This window comes from Cyprinus carpio, chromosome A7 (assembly GCF_018340385.1).
Source record: "Cyprinus carpio isolate SPL01 chromosome A7, ASM1834038v1, whole genome shotgun sequence".
Lineage (NCBI taxonomy): Eukaryota > Metazoa > Chordata > Actinopteri > Cypriniformes > Cyprinidae > Cyprinus > Cyprinus carpio.
The window spans coordinates 35,424,133-35,441,539 of NC_056578.1; the positions used below are offsets into that span (position 1 = coordinate 35,424,133).

Consider the following 17,407-nt stretch of genomic DNA (forward strand, 5'->3'; position numbering starts at 1 on the left):
TGTCATGACTGTGTGAACAGCACAAACCACATAGAATCTGATCTTTTCAGTCCTGATTTGTGCCACTTCCATATGTGGTACTAAATCCGATCCATGTCAGATGTTTGCAATACGACCGCAGTGTGAACGGTCATGTCGGATTTCATGTGGCTTTTACGTTAGTGTAGATCGACATTCGTCATAATTCCGCACTGACAGGAGACACTTCAAAGATTTTACATACCAAAAAGGTTATCAAGACAGTAGCGAAATGTAATCAGTGGAGGAGTGTTGTGTCAGAACTCATGTGTATTACAGTGACAACTCCATATACAAGCAAAACATGAGGGCTCGAATCATAAAAGTTTCAAAACTCTGTTTTCTTTTGTCACATCCTTGTTTTTCTTTTTCTTTTTGTCTGTGTATACTTTTATTGGCTTCTGCAGCAGATCTCACTATAAATAAACAATGAATAATTCTTCTGTTACCGTGGGATGTTTTTTCAACTTTGTGGGTTGACGCGACCCCACTAACACAATGTTTATCTCCCTGAACATGATTGGGCTAGTTTGAGAAAGAATTGGACAGATTTTGTTGTGAAAATCTGGAAACCCTGTTCGTATTGTTCGTTTGCGCATGTGGGTCAGTTCAGAACTATGATCTGTTTACACTGGAAATCTGATATTGGCCACATTTAAAACAACAATGTAAACAGCTATACAAAAAAATTGGATCTAAGAAAAAACCGGAACTGAGCACTAATGCTTGCTGTGTGAATGTAGCCTTGGAATTTTACTTTAAATTCTGGTCATTGAAGCTTATTTTTGCCCATTTGGACAGGAAAAGACCATCTGACTTGCATGTATAAAACTTTCAGATGTTCAGTGCCATGAACACTGCAAATGTTGGCAAATCCAGTGATTGGTTTCTCTTTGGAAGTGCTTATTGTAGCAGTTTGAGAATTTATAAACACAAGTTCTGTTTCCTGGCAGACTGATACAAAGCTGTGCATCCTCAAACCTGGAAGCCAGTCAGTCTGATTGGTGTTTTAAAAGAGCTCTTGCTACTTTTGATTGCAGTATGCTGCTGATGATTTGTGGGTAGCCTCTGGGCATGTCATCTGAAGTTGAGACTAGAGCTCATCTAACAGATACCAGGGTTGGTTATTTAAATGGCTAATAAATACTTGGGACTTAAGGGGTGTTCACACTGACTGCCATTAAATTACGAGAGGTCACCAGGTCACTGTAGTGTTGATTTCTAATATGTGTTCCTAACAGACTGCTGTATCCAACTATATCAGGCAGTGGATTATGTGAGCTTCACTATTTCCACTCCCTTTGGCCACTCATGATATGAAATTGCTAATTTTCATTGAAAATAAATTTGGTTGCTTTGTGATTTTGTGATCAATTGCTCACTCTTGTGTTCTTACATCTTACTGTATCTCTTCTGAAGTGATTCTGTAGTTTTTTGTAGGGGTGGGCGATATGAGCTATAAACGATTCTCTTAGTTATGATCATTTGAAATTGTTCTTTGTGTCAGAGCACTGGAGTTCATCAGAAATAGAATGTGTTTACTGTCATGTATTTATCGCGTCGCGCTGCATCCACAGCAGAGAACATCGCTGGGTATGAGGTGTGATTTATGCATTTGCTTTGCTTACTAAGCAATCAGTCGTGTCGATCGTCGCGTACCTTGCCGTGGCCAAGGACGTGTGATAAAAAGCATGGCACTTTCATCGCCCCCTTCTCATGTGAGAAGCTATGTGACGTCGACGCCTTGTTGTATGTAATACCCTTTGCCAGTTGTGTGTGTGATTTTTTTTTTTTTTGTCAAATGTCTTAAGTGCTGTAGATTAGTGTTTTTTTTTTTTGTTTTTTTTTCGGAACAAAAAGAAAGAAAAAAACTGCATGTTATAACATTTTAGCACCTCCAAATCCCTGAATATTTCATAACCTTCTGAACGTTGACGAAAATATGACGAGTAAAATTAAAATTACACTGCAATATAGCTAATCAATGAACTTACACAGGGTTAAGAGAAGAATATGTTCAGCCCCCTTACTACCGAAGCTTCGAACCTTAAAAAATGGTATTCGGACCAGCCCTAGTTTAAAGTCCTTGTCAAGTCGAGTCAGGTAGAGTCTGGAGTTGAGTCTGAAGTCTATTAAAATGCGACTTGAGTGAAACTCGAGTCTAAGTTGAGAGCCCATCTCTGTTTGGGAGGGACATTTTTGACCTGTTAGAGGAATGTGGTGAATCTGGTCTCTGCTCAGGTAAACAGAGGTGGCAGACAGCCAACTACATGAGAGAAATGTGACTGTGAGTCTGATATGGCGAATACAACATACATTGCTCTGTGCCCCACCTTTCTGAAACGCGTCGATTTTTACAAAGCTCATCATTCTGAAAAGCGAGGTGTACGCTGATTGGCCAGCTATCCAGTGCTTTGTGATTTGGCTCAATGCCTCAAGCGTGTGACAGAAATGTTACGCCCCTTACCATACTGTGATGCTGTGTGTCCCGGCACCAATAAAAACCCCAAACCAATAAAATTAATTACAAACAAGGTATTTGTTGCATCCGTGTTAGAATGAGCCATTTTAGGGGGGTGTGGTTGACACTTAACTTTTATAAAAAATATTTGGGTTTGAGACTTTAGTCTTTGCAACTTTACATCTTCTTTATGCACCAAGAGCTTGTAACACTCCAAAGAGAAAGGAAAAATTTAAATCGCAACATATGACCCCTTTAATAACTACTATTAATTTTGTATTTGATCATTTATAAGTGATATATAATTGTCCATGAAGGCTGGAAGTGAAAAACTCCTTATATTCAGGTGTGCATAATTATTTGGCAGATTTTCTTTTACAGATAAAATGATGCAAAAAAAGAGATTTAGCGCAGACTAAAAGTAAAAAAAAAAAAAAATGCCCATGAGAAGGATGCAATACTACTGCAATACTAGAATTTGCAAAGTAATGCATGACCATTGGACAGCAAAATGCTCAATGGGTCAGCAGGGTCAGAAAGAAAACAGGTGGAGAGGAAAAGAAATGAATAGTAGTTATTAAGATTGATGTGGTTTGGAATTGGTAAAATGTGCTTGGGGGGGGGGAAAAGATAAGAATATCAACATGCCTAATTATTACATTGAAAACAGGTACATTGAATTTGTTTGTTTGTTTGTTTGTCTTTCCAGTTGTTGAATCACTGGTTTAGAGATTACATGAGACATAATACATTTCAGTAAGTTGTACTGTACAAATATATTAAAAAAGTCAAAAATGTCAGGGAGAAACGTTCTGATATCATAATTCTTTCTTAATGCATAAATTAGTAAATTAATCGTAGAGAGAAACTCTGCAGGCCATCATAATTATGTAAGATCAGTCTCCTAAAATGTTGTTGTTATTCTTTCTTCGTCGTCTTTTTATTTTATTTTTTTTAACCTTCAGATTGTAAAATGTCACAACCCCCCAACCTTAATGATATTCATTAATAATAAATTATATTTGTAAATAAATAATTTACATATGATTAAGATGTGTACATGTATGTATTCCTTTCTCCCACACACACACATGCATACACACATACCGGTAGAGTGAGGTCATTGGTACATCCAGCTGTGGCAGCTCTGGTTTCTGTAAAGAACCACCCATATCCACATTTTTAAACTTCTTATATTCAAAGCATCTTATGGTTGACTTTGTGTCCTCTATTTTTCCTTGTTACTTTTTTCCCATTTTGTGGGCTAAAGGGCCCCCATTGTTTGTAACAGCCTCTAATGTTGTTAGAAGGGAAGGAAGCACATGTGGGCTGTGCTTATATGAATTTGGCGGGTAAGGCTGATCTGCTCAGACAGCTTTGTGTTCAGGAAATAAATCAATCAATAAAAAAAAAGGTTTGCAAAAAGAGTTTTTTTTTACCTTTTCATGCACTGCAGGCATTAGTGTATCTGATGCTATTTTTATATTACACGTAGCCTAGCAAATATTTTACTCCTTAATGAATCTTTCATGTGTGATCATTACCTCCTCTTAATGGTGATGCAAACTCTAATAGTGTGATGAATGGAAAAACAGGGTGTTTAATTGTTTAATGTTGATATTAGACCTAATCTTATGTGCATTGGATTCATCTGTGGTGGAAAGGACTGTGATTGGAATCTAGGTTCATTCCCAGCTGATCTGTCTGGATTCACCAGGTCTGGACAGTTATGAAAACAGCTGTGCTTAAACCTCAAACCACTGTGACACACTCTTTCTCAGTTTATCGAATAACAATGCTTCCACAAACGTTAATTGTGGCTTTGTGGTACATAGAAAAACAGAATTTGCTGAGATTGTCATCATAACAAAAATGTCCGATATGTTTCACAGCTGTTAAACAGAGACATATGATGTTCAAGCAATTCAAAACAACTGTAACTCTAAGAGGAAGTCACACCTGCTAACTTTTTGCTGAAATTATGCCTTCTTGTTGCTCCTTCAGTAAGCGTGCCAGTTCTGGTTTTGGATGTGGAAACGTTCAGTGTTTTGATCAAAGGACAGGTGATCCTGGGCTAGAAAAACGTGTACTTCTGCAACATTGTGCAGTCAAGCAGATTAATGCACCACATTACCATCCATGTTTTATGTCAAAGATATTAAGAGTATTGGATGATCAGAAACTTGGCCTGCCTACTCATGGCAAAGTACAAGGAGGAAGCACCAAAAGACTAAGAGTGAAATATTGTATCATTTGTCAAAACTATTGTGTGTAGCACCTACTTCTCTGCATATCCTTCAGAATAATCCCAGTGTTACAGACAGGCAACTGAAGTTTATTTTATATCAAGGTCTATATTCATTTCAGTCTAATCTTAACAGTTTGTTTGTTTGTATTTCAGTGCAGGTTATTCTGTGAATTTATCATAATGTAATGTAGACTTTTAAAAGAGGCTGTGATTGAAGAGTGGTGCAGTAAGAAACTATGTTTGGCACGACAGCCAAGTGTGTGAGTGGAGAGAGACCATTTAACACTGCTTGCAGAGGGGTTGTTTCTCAGAAAAACTGCAGCAAAACTGTAAGGGTCAGAATAGGACCTTACTGCCAAGTATAGGTGAAATTTAGAAGATCTGGTCCATAGACACTTTGAAGGAATTGGAAGCCATCAGAGTGACAGTACTGAAGATTGTCTGTGAAAGAGATGAGTAATTCATGTTCTTGTATACTGTCAACAGTGCAGACATATGCAGAAATATGACTCAGGGGGTCAGAAGACTTAATTGTGTCTTCAGTTCTGGCCATGAGTGGATAACACAGTCTCACATGTTTTATCAGGTCATTGTTATGGAGCACTGAATATCCTTGTTTGGAAAGTTAGGGGAAGGAAATACATGCATACCTTTAGTTGTTTTGTTACTTCTCTTGTATATTTATATTTTTTTGTTTCCAATGGGCAATTAAAATTAGAAGTAATTTTAAATCATGAAATAAAACAAGCCTTTCTGTGATGTGGAAAATGTGAACCCAATCATGGAATCCAGTTATGGATGGAAAATGGAGTTACACGGAATGCCATGGAATTTGGCCAAATTTGGATGAATTAATCAAAAGTCCTCTTTATAACTTATTGAATCTGATGTGGACTACTGTCTGTGAATATTAAACCACAAGAAAAAAAAAATGCTTTTAAATATGAAGTCTAAGGTTTTCCAGTGTCATCTCACTGTATGAGGACTGAGGACACTTCACATGCATTTCACATCAAATGATTTTCACTACAACCCACCAAAAACTTGTCAGTTTAACTTGGGGGAAAAAGGCACAACAATATATTACTACTAAACAGCAGAATATATTTCTCAAACTTATAGTAATAATAATGATATTTATCTATTTACCATTTTTGATAATTTAAAAATTTCTATTGAATCATAAAACAGAGAATATAAAAATAAAACACAACACAGAATTTTATTCATTCATAAGTAACACATTTCATAGGGCAATATTAGTGATAAAATGATAATTATTAATTGGTTAAAGGTTTATAAATTAAATTAATTAGACAACCTTTTTGGCTATTAAAATGTTATTAAACAATTAAAAAAAATTAAAATAAAATTGAATTTGGTAGGGGAAAAAAGATTTCATAAAAACCAAAGACATCAAAAATGCATGTTGTGTCCTTTATCCCCACCAAATATATGGTATTTATTTTCAGGCATGGTTCATCACATTTGACATTTCTATAAAGTAAAATTTTTATCTATTACATAGATGGATAGCCTGTGGCACAAATATAAATTGTAGTGGTTGGTATCGGTAAAACACATCTAACAACATATAGGGGCACCAATTTAGAGGCAACAGTCCAAATTGGGAGAGCAAAGAATGTGTGGCTTGTGAAGGTATAGCTGAAATACGTCTTTTTAGGATGATGGCTGAACTGCAGATATGCAGACCTAATTAAAATTTAAAGTTCCACTTTAAGCAAAATGAGCAGCTTCATACTGAACTGAAGGTTTATGGGTTAGATGGTTATTGAGTGGACCAGGCCTCACTAGGGCAGTATGTCTGCCCTAATGTCTAGAGGCTTTTTTTAACTGTCTGTGGTATGTGTGTGTTGTAAAGCAGGTATGTCGTGATCCCAGTCCTGTGGCGTGGCTGTTGGTTTTTCCAGGTCCCAAATTACCATAATTTCCTGCAGCCATCCAATGTCATGAAGCAGTTCAGTGCAGGACAGCAGAGACACTTATCCCACATATCCCAGTGCAGCCCGGCCCTCTCATACAAGTATACCTTCTTAAAGGATAATTTTATTGCTCAGACATTGCTCTCTCTTTCATAACTCAGGAGACTAAATGGAGTTTTGTGTCTTGTGTATCCAAGACAATGTTCAAAGGCCCCTGATGTTGTGTGTGTTTGTGTTTGTGTTTTTTTTTTTAAACAGATTTCAGATGTTTTAAGAATGTAAAAATAACTTCTATTGTTGATGGGACAAATTAAAAATGTGTTAACAAGATTTCAGTTCACATATTGTAAATCTTTTTTTTAGGCCTGGTTTCACAGACAGGGCTTAAACTAAACCAGGATTAGGTCACGGTTCAATTAGGACATTTAAGCAATTTTTATAAACATGCCTTAGAAAAAGAACAAGGGCACTGACATATTTTAAGATCAATCAGTGCTTCTTTCAGTTGAAACATTTTAGTCTGGTACTAGTCTTAAGCCTAGTCTCTAAAACCGGGGGTTAGTGTTTATAATCATTTTGTGGACATTGACTAGGGGCCTCTCATGTTGATGCAAACACTCTAAAATTAGTTTTTGTGTTTTTGTTTATTTCTGTTTTTGAAATTCTGCTAGTCTGCACTTTTCATCTTTAATTTATTTAAATGGGTGGAAAATGTATTTCATTTACAGTGACAGCTGGATGAATGTGTATCTGAGATCAGAGTAAGCAATGGAAAAGTCTGTGAACGGGTGAAAGTAGTGGCAGCCGAGAGAGAGAGAGAGATTGCACATCTATTATGTAAAAAAAAAAAAAGTAGTGGAAATTCTGGATGGGATTTCACCATAATACAATTTTGAAATACAGAAATGTTTAATGAACACTACCAGTAGAAATTTAATAAATATATTTAATTAGGCCAAAAAAAAAAAAAAAGTTATACTTCTCTGTAGCATATGTGAGCCATAACAGTTGGAAACTGTCAAAACAGCTTAATAATACATTGAAATGGTATAACATCTGGAACTATTTTAAAATTCTTTCCAAATTGTATTATAATTTTCCACCTCTAAATTATTTGTGACATGTATTAATATTAATTATTTTTTGGATTTTTTTTGTCAACGTTTGATACTGTATGACCACTGAAACAATTTATTCAAAATTATATAAAAAAAAAACAAGGTTAACCTAAAAAAAGAAACTTTAAAAGCTTAAGTCTTGTGCATTTGTAAATCACCTAAACGCATTACTGTACCTTCAGTACACTAAATGCATTTCACAGTGTTAAACATATTCAGTTAATCTCGAAAGTAAATACATTTACTTTGGAAGTCATAATAACTGATTCCTAATAGGAAGTGCTATCTTTGTATCAACACACTTCTGCTGCAATGTGCGGTTAGTGAAACCAGATGAGTTGGAAAAATAAGCTGTAAGCCGCTAGTGCTTGCTTATTATTAGTGTTTTACCAGTCCCTGCTGTGTTTCTATTGGATCACAGTTGCTGCTGGTTCAGTGAAAACACAGATGAGCCTCAGGTGACTCCATTATGCTTTGATCACATAACCATCTCTCTGCCGCTTCTCATTCCTGTGAACTTTTATCAAAACTAGATCCTAACCAAAATCTGTCCCATTTATGAACACTCTGATATCACTAAGGGCTTTCAAAGAAACCAGCATTGCATGTTCACCTCTATGATATCCATCATAGTTTCCCTGAATTAATTGACTGTTTTTCTGATGAAGTCATGAGGCGGTGTGAGCTGAATACTGAACACTGTATGTCTTTGTTCCTGCGTCGTAATGGTAGTTACAGCGCCGTAGCCTTCAGGCCTGTGAAACTTTATGGCTACCAGCCAGAGACAGACTTCTCAAACAAAGCCTTTAGTTATGTGTGTGAATCAGAGTTTGAGGAACAGTAAACGTGTTTTGGAGAATCTGAGGTGTTGTTGGGATAGCATGGAAAATGCATGTCAGGGAAAGGTATCCTTTTCTAGTTGCAACAGGAGGCAGAGAACTCCTGTATGCCTTGGCAAACCCTCAAAGGATTGGAAACTAGACCCAAAATGCTTTGCACATGGACCTCTGAGCTTGATTACAGCAAACACAAAGGTTCAAAAGTGCATCATTAGCATTATCAAAGACTTGAGTACCTTGGGTACATCTACGCGACATCCAGCTGAGACCGAACAAAAGGTAGCACCTTTTGAAGTTTTGGGAATAGTTAAACAACTTCAGAAAAATGTAAAAATTTAGAGCCAGACTAATTCAGCCAAAACCAACAGAAAGTATACAATGTTAATATGTCAGTTTGCCACTACATGATGACCTGGTGACCTTGTCTCCTCTGTCTTTTGTCTTGGACAGCTGGTTTTCTTAGCAGTTTGCTGTCCTCAGCCATTAAAATTTGAATAAAAAGAGTTTCTAAAGAGCTGGAAAAACAGGCCATGCCAACTTAAGGTGGTCAAGCTGGTTTGTTGCTAGTTAGACCATGGATTTCCATAAGTTTAGCCAAGGTGTTCCACCAGCACTAACCAGGTTGACCAAGACCTTAAAGTCATAGTTTGCTCCCTAGAATGAAATTTCTGTCATCATTTACTCAGCTTAGGGCTGGACAATATATCGAACGATATGACCATGCGCATCTCGTCAGTAAAGCCGGTTTCATGATTAGCGGTAAATCCCCATCACCTGCTTTCAAATGGAGCTGCAGTTAATACACAGAGCCGTAGTTCACTGAGAAGCTACGCTATATCGAGTTCATTATCAAAGGCGATTCATCTTCAATAATGAAACTCGATATAGCGTAGCTTCTCAGTGAACTACGGATCTGTGTATTAACTGCAGCTCCATTTGAAAGCAGGTGATGGGGATTTACCGCTAATCATGAAACCGGCTTTACTGACGAGATGCGCATGGTCATATCGTTCGATATATTGTCCAGCTCTAACTCAGCTTCAGGTTGTTCCAAACAGTTGACAGCTACTGGCAGTTGTTTGGTTAACGGCATTCAAAATACTTTCTTTTGTTTGCAACAGAAGAAAGAAACTAATACAGGTTTGGAACCAGGTTCCAACAGTGACTAAATGATGACATAATTGTAATTTTTGGCTGAACTATCCCGTTACAGGTCAACTTCAGCCCCACTGCCTAGTAGTCCAGCTGATAACCATACTAAAGAAAACACACAGCTTAAACCAGCCTAAAGAGGCGTCACACTAGACTTTTTGTTCCATTTACTTATTTATTTTTGCATTTTGTTCTTTTCCAAAGTTTGTTTAGTGAACCTGTGACCTATGAATTTGTAACACATGAAGTTGTGTGGCCAATAAAAGATTGATATACCATGGTGTGACCTCTTACCTGGATTAAAAGAGCACAAACTTTAAAGCTGGAGCACATCGCATATTTTTACATTCTTCGATTATTTATTTGTGAAATATTGAATCTATAATAAAAGATGCAACTGAGTGTCATGTCATATCACATCCTTTGAGGGGTCCAAAAAACGTGTGTGTTCAAATTCTAGTGTGACCACCATCTGGACCAGCTAATGAATGTACATGACTTGCTTAATCATTCAAAATTTCAGCAATGTAATCCTCCTGTAAAACCATCAGATGCTAGTTTTAGCTGGATTTTCCAGCAGTAAGTGGTTGTACAACTATACAATGTTATATGCTTACAGTACTTTGTAATGCAATTTTGACTGTCTAATATGCTTGTACAAACTGATTGTTTGTCTCTCTTATTCTCCACAGCCTGCATCTTTCGCTACAACGCTCTGTCTTTAGTCTACCTTCTTTACTTGCTGCTATTACCATGGTTTCAATGGCCCAACAAACACACACTACGAGGTAAGACAGTTTCTCACGCTTTAATTCCTAATTTCACAATACTCTGCCTGACCAGAAAAATAGCTGACTGCAAATCAAAACAATTGCTAAATGAACAGTTGTTTGTGAAACAGCCTCAGAGGTTGCTGTTTCATAGTTCAGGAGTTCTGAGTGGAAAGAATAGCTAAGATCATTTTGTCTTGAAATAATTTGAGAAATGTTTGAGTTCATTTTAAGATCTTTGAACAGACTTTGGTATGTTGGTAAATCTGAGCATGTTTTGAGACATTGTCAAGATCTCTTCTGAATCATTAGAAAATGACATGTGCGTGTCTATTGCCCTTGAAACATCTTAAAAGCCAGAGACTTAAAGATCTCTTCAGTTTGTTTTGATTCAGTTGATGTTGCTTAATCATAAAAGCCAAGAGTGACCAAAGTTACAATTTACTGCTGTATGGAGCAGCACAAAAACAAAGATTCAAAATAAAATAAAAGTAACTTGAAAATTACAGCCATAATTATTATTTTTATGATAAGCATAAGAATGACAATAAAAAGAATAATTAATAAATTGAAAATTATTTTGTTACATTTCGCATAAGATAATTATAGGAAGATAAGATATATTTCTTAGTTTTGTTTTTTAAATTAAAAAAAAATATATTTAATATATATTTATAATTGTACATTTATATATATATATATATATATATATATATATATAATATATATATATATATATATATACTGTATATAACTTTCTGTAATGATATAATAAACAATATTATCGATCTAAAACTATCCCTCCCTGTCTAGTATGGTTTGGGACTCAAGACTAGCAGCCATTTTGCCAAACCACAGCTCGACTGACCTTGATAATAGAGGAATCCATTATAAACCACGACCCATTCATTCCTGTAGTACCACAGAGAGAGTTTGGAGTATCACAAGACCACAGAGATCCACAAACCCTAAACCCTTTTGCTTTGAAAAGTGGTTTTGCATAATTTTTGGTGTTTTTTTTTTTTTTTTTTTCTTTCTTTTTTCATTCAAGCACGTTACTATGTATTGTATAGGGTTCAGGGATTGGATCCAGCTTTGTGGCTTTGGCAGGCACATCAGTGACAGGAAGGCAGCCCATTTATCTTAAGCCGAGTTCAGACTGCACGATTTTCAAAGTAGTCGGGTCACTGTTCTTTTCACTTTCCATGACTATCTTGGCCAACATTCAGTTGCTGCTGTGTTCACACTGCACGATGGAGGTTTCACACTGCATGACTTTACAATAGGAAGAATCGCCGACAACACACATCACGCGTGCAAGACCAGAGTTCTCACGTGAGACTGGGATTATTATTAAAAATGGTAGCCTGCAAGAATCTTGTAATACGAGATGTCAACCAGACATGGGTGCTCCTGCCAAATTTCTACTAATTTTTCTTCCATTTCTTGGGTCCAAATAGAGCGAGAAGAAGCCTTTTTCTAAAATGAAGCCATGCTTGCTGATATTGTGGTTTATAACTCCTCCCCGCTGCTCTGTATCTTGCTCTCTCAATGGCTGTCGGTCATCGCCGATGTAGTTTTCAGTCAGAATAACTTTTCACACAGCAGGATTTTGAATTGCTGACAGGTCCAGATATTTAGCATGCCAAATATCTCACGGGTGTCGGCGACTCGTCAGCGATTCTCTCAGATCGCGTCTTTGCTCATTCACACTGCGTGATTGTCACTCGCGTGAACGAGCACCGATTTGCCTGTGATTTCGGCCATTTGTCGGCGATTTCTCAAAACCTGTCGGTGAGCTAAAATCGGGACTAAAATCGTGCAGTCTGAACTCGGCTTTAGGGCTTTAGTCCAGAGCTCTCGAGCTCATAGCAGGTGATCATCATAGCCACATCCTGTTTAAGAGGAAGGACTGCTGGAAACAAAGGTGTTGGCAGTATGTATTTGATAACTGGGCTTAATAAGGTGTTGAAAAGTGGATGATGGTTTGATGCTCTGTATAAAAGAACCACTAGCTGTGAGCTCATCCACACTCATAACAGAAGTATGTGGCCATGAGGAGTGGCATAATAACAGTACTCAGACTAATCGAGCCTCTTCACCACTGTCATAAATCCTGATTTGTGCCTTTTCTAGCACCAGGTACACCAGGGTTCTTATCATTAAAAATAAAACCATAAAAAACTAAAACCATTTTCATTACCTGGAATAAAATAAACTTGAAATGAAAATGTGTTTACTCACTCTCCGTGTCTTTTGTTTATTTATTTATTTTACAGAATTTTTTACAGAATGTTACATTTATGAAACATGGACAGATAATTCAAAATGCTTTCCTTTATTCAGAGAGAGATACAATGAGGCATCTGGTCTGTAGAATAAAGGTAATAGGGATTAGAAATGAAGAAAGGGAGGAAATGGTTTTAAAGTGTCTGAAAATTAGGAAATGAACGATTCTAAGTGGATTGATTTATGAGATATTGTTTAGTAAATCAGGTGACAAAATGGCAGGACCACAGTGAGTGTATGTGTATATACACAGAATAAACATGTTTTATTATTATTATTATTTTTTTAAAACATTTAACATTTCAGTCAAACTTTCATGTGTTTATGTCTCCCCTCCTTTTAATCCATCTTATATATGTCCTGGGAACTAAGCTGCACTTAAAGTGGGAACTAAATGTCTTTTACAACTTCAGAACTATATATAATCACAAAGAATTGTTTATTACACAGAATCTGTGCCAATATTATGGACCATAAATATGTCAGCATCACCTGGCCCTTGAGTGTAGCTTGGGCTCCTCCTCAATAGCCGCGTTTCCACTGTCGGGCCAATGTGGATTATAATCACCATACGAGGCAGAAATATTTATAAGCAATGCAAAAGACTGCACTCTAGCCATTAACATTACCATAGTAAACATGATAAATGCGACCATTTGAAGAAATCAGACGTCAGCTTCTTATTCTCTATCACAATCGTGTATTTATTTAGTAACATATTTTATCTGTCATAAGTCTCGTCTCGAGAGTTTAGCTCCATGTAGCCTGAAATATAACAATGTTTTTTGTTTGGGAGCTTTTATAAAAAAAATAAAATAATTATCTTTCTTTCTAAATATGTGAGATATAAGCTACTGTGACTACAAATAGCCTAAACAGAAACAGACTTGACTGAATAGCAGGCTATGTTAATAACGCTTTATTTCTGTGTGACTAATTTTTAATCCTGATAAATGTATTCATTATGATCAATGTATCAATTTTTTTAGTTATTATTTTATGATTTTGGTTTTTTATCTTTAACAAAGCATGCAAACAAACAGCTGCCTTTAAACAAACAGTTGCAAACAAACAGTTCCCGTGACTTATTTCTGATTAGTTTTCTGATAACTTCTCTTTGTTGGTAAAATTATGGGGCTGCATGACGTTGTTCCTGAGAGGAGTGTAAAGGGCGGGTTTTAGTGAAGTGCAGCGGAGCTTCTATTTTGGCCTGGTGCTACAGGTCCGTGGCTATTAGCCCCGCTCGGCCCATTTAAAGCACTGGCTTGCACTGGCTGGACAGTGGAAAAGCGGCTATTGCGTCCTATAAATGTTCTCATATGTCTTGCACACATTCAGTCTGTTTTTCTTCATTAGTAGCATGTAATTATATAAGAGGTATTGAAAATTATTTTTTATCTCCTTGCATTCTTTATCATGTAGACAACAGGTTAAGTAAAAATATGAATATGCAATATGATGCATATGTTTAGTAAATTGCTCCTCTTTGTAGTTATTTTTTCTAGCTGAACAAAGAGGTTATGGATGTTGAATGGTTATTCTGAGGTAAATGTATTGTTACGCGGCATTGTTTACAAGCTTTCCTCGTTTTCCGCAGTTTGAAACACTGAATGAGCGATTAATTACATGACACATTTCAGTAAGTTATACTCAAACATGGGCACAAATACATCAAAAAATGTTTTGTTACAAATTACAAATACTTGCTCATCAAATGTATTTAATTTAGAATATACTGGTGTGAGAAATGAATTTAATTAAAATACAAGTAATATGTAATTTGAAAATACAAAAACCCCACTATTTACGGGCAATCATTTGAAGTGCAAGAGACAGTGCCATTACATTTAGCAGTACTGGATTAAAGTTTTTACATCAGCCAGTCAAACATGTTGTGGGTAGATTAGTGGCAATGCATTAATTAAAAGCCTTTTTAGGATGAAATTTTTCATAGATAAAAATCATGACCACTGATGTGACCTTTGACCACCAAAATGCAGATACTGCACTCTGCATTTGGATGACCCTACACAACTAAAACACTATTGCAAAAGCAAAGTGCAGTATCTACAAACTAAAAGTGTTCATCCAGCTTTCTTGTTGTGTTTCTTACTGTAAGGTGGAGTCAGAGACATTCGGATCCAATTGCAGTATATTTATTGGAGAATGGTCAGACAGGCAGTAATCAGATAACAGCGTCAAGAATGTCAAAGGATATCCAGAATCAGAAACAATACCAGGCAGAGGTCGGGGCAGGTGGCAGAGAATTACAGGCAGTATAAACAATGCAAGATCAGACACGGAAGGAACAAACACAAGGAAAACGCTCGGAAATGTCAGACTGGGCTAAACAAGACCAAACAAGTCCAAACACAGTATATATAGGGGAATGGTTATGGGGAACACCTGGTGGTGATTAGCCCTAGGCACGGGATCATGGGAAATGGAGTTCAGACCCCAAATGCCCAAAATATTTGTACTGTACCACATCCTGTATTACATCATTTCCATGTCTGCGGTTAAGTATATGTATAAAAGGTTGATAAAAGGTTCTCAAAAAAAAAAAAAAATAGAAATTGTTTGCTTAACGTATGTACAATTATTTTAAAAGGAATTTTAATGTCATACAAAAAATGTCACACACATTACACACAAACCACTGGACTGTGAAATAGTGAAAGACGCTTCCCTCAGGTAGATTGCATGTTTTCTTGCCTAGCTGGATGTTGTGCTCCTGATAATCACGTTGTTTTGATTGAATTAAGCTGATTTGATTTGATGAAAATGCAGACGGTGAAGGGAATTGCAGTCAGCGCAAGACCGTTAGTCCCGCTCGCTGTGAACTGGGAGCGACCAGGTGGCAGAGGATTCTGCTTGGTCATAATGCCTTCCTCGAATGGCTATGTTAACCCTCTGGAGTCTAAGGGTATTTTTGGGGCCTGGAGAAGTTTTGTCATGCCCTGACATTTGTGCTTTTTTCAGTTTCTTAAAAATATCTAAATGGCTAAAGTCTAATCTCACTGTAATCAGCACAAACTAGGCTATAATAATATGTGAGCAGCATGTATGTACATGATTGTGTTTTTGAGAAAAAAAATGTTATGCGTGGTTAGTGAAAAACTAAAAATGTTAAATCACTTGAATAAGGCATAAAACACATACAGAAAATTGGTTCCCAGGAATTTTGAGAACTGGAGCTTGTAGCCTAGAATTTTTTTTTTCTAAATGATGTGAAAATCATCTTGTTTACTCACTTACAGAAAAACAATATATTGATTTAAATTTTCTAAGACACTTTTTGTTGGTAAAAGTCATATGCGAGTAGGCGTCAACTATCATGAATTCACACCTGAGAAGACAAAGGCCTGCATAATGAGCTGCATAATGAGCCATTCAGTCAGCTGTGTCACTGAGAGGGATGAGTTACAAGAAAGAATGTGAGGACAAAATAAATGTATATAATTTTATGTTTGTAGTTTATTTAGAATATATTTAATTATCCCACAACATAATTTAATATTCACTTGTGAGTGCAGTTAAACAGTTTATTAGGAAAAAATCAAAGCTGACTTTCAAACTGAATTTTTTGCATCATTACTCCAGTCACACAATCCTTCAGAAATCTTTTTAACAATCTTATTTTCTACAAAAAAACATTTATTGTTATTATTATCATTATTATTATTATTATTATTATTATTATTATTATTAATGTTGAAAAGAGCTGAGAATATTTTTTTTGTAGGTTTTTTAGGGGGGATAAATTGAAAGAACAGCAATGATTGTTACATTTGTTACAGTTACATTTATTGTTACATTTATATTACCTTTTACATCAAGCTTTTGAATGGTATAGTAGTGTATATTGTTATTGAAACTTCATAATATTTCACTTGATTATACATTTAGTCAGGAATTATAGTTTGGAAAAAGTCTTTGGGAAAAGTCTAACTAGTAAAATGTTTACACGTTATGTGAAAACTAGTACAAGTATATAAATAAATAAAAAGAGACTTACTCATGTTTCTGATCTCTGCTGAATAAAGTGCTTCATTCTTTTTTCTGAGGTAATCCAAATCTCAAATCCTCAACCACATCACATCTTTTTGGGGTGAATTCTGTCTTATTCCTCTCATCGCGAAGCAAACAGTAAAATAATAAAAACTTGAAGAACAGTCTCGCTGCGTTGTCTTCTGTTGTGTGGGCGTATTCAAAAGCCGCGCGCTTCAGTGAAACATTTGAATCTCAAAAGCGCGCTCGGCGCGGGGGCGTGGTCGCATTATAAGATAATGAAGGGAGACGTGAAAAACGGACATCGCGTTGTTTTTCATATGGATTACTTTATCACAGAATATTTTGTTTTCAGCAGCACTTATTTAGTTTAAAAGTAGACATGTCCAGGCTTTCTATAGATATCTCTCTCATGTCTCTTCGTTGAGTATTCACTGAGTTACAGTTCATTTTAATGACGCATTTGTATCTGAAGATCAGCGCAGACAAAGGCTGCAGACAGCACTCCTTGTTTGTTATCTTTATTTTATAAGTGCACAAAGTTTTGTTGTTATTATG

The 17,407-nt window shown here is 36.2% G+C and overlaps 1 protein-coding gene across 5 annotated transcripts in view; it reads left to right on the forward strand.

Moving 5' to 3' along the window:
• The window catches only part of LOC109093704 (piezo-type mechanosensitive ion channel component 1-like), a 101,131-nt gene that overhangs the window by 19,374 nt on the left and 64,350 nt on the right, over window positions 1–17,407 (forward strand). For all 5 annotated transcript variants that reach the window (XM_042760959.1, XM_042760962.1, XM_042760963.1 and 2 more), the window contains exon 2: window positions 10,472–10,567. In XM_042760959.1, coding sequence (XP_042616893.1) covers window positions 10,472–10,567 — 96 coding nt within the window. The remainder of the gene's footprint in view (window positions 1–10,471; window positions 10,568–17,407) is intronic.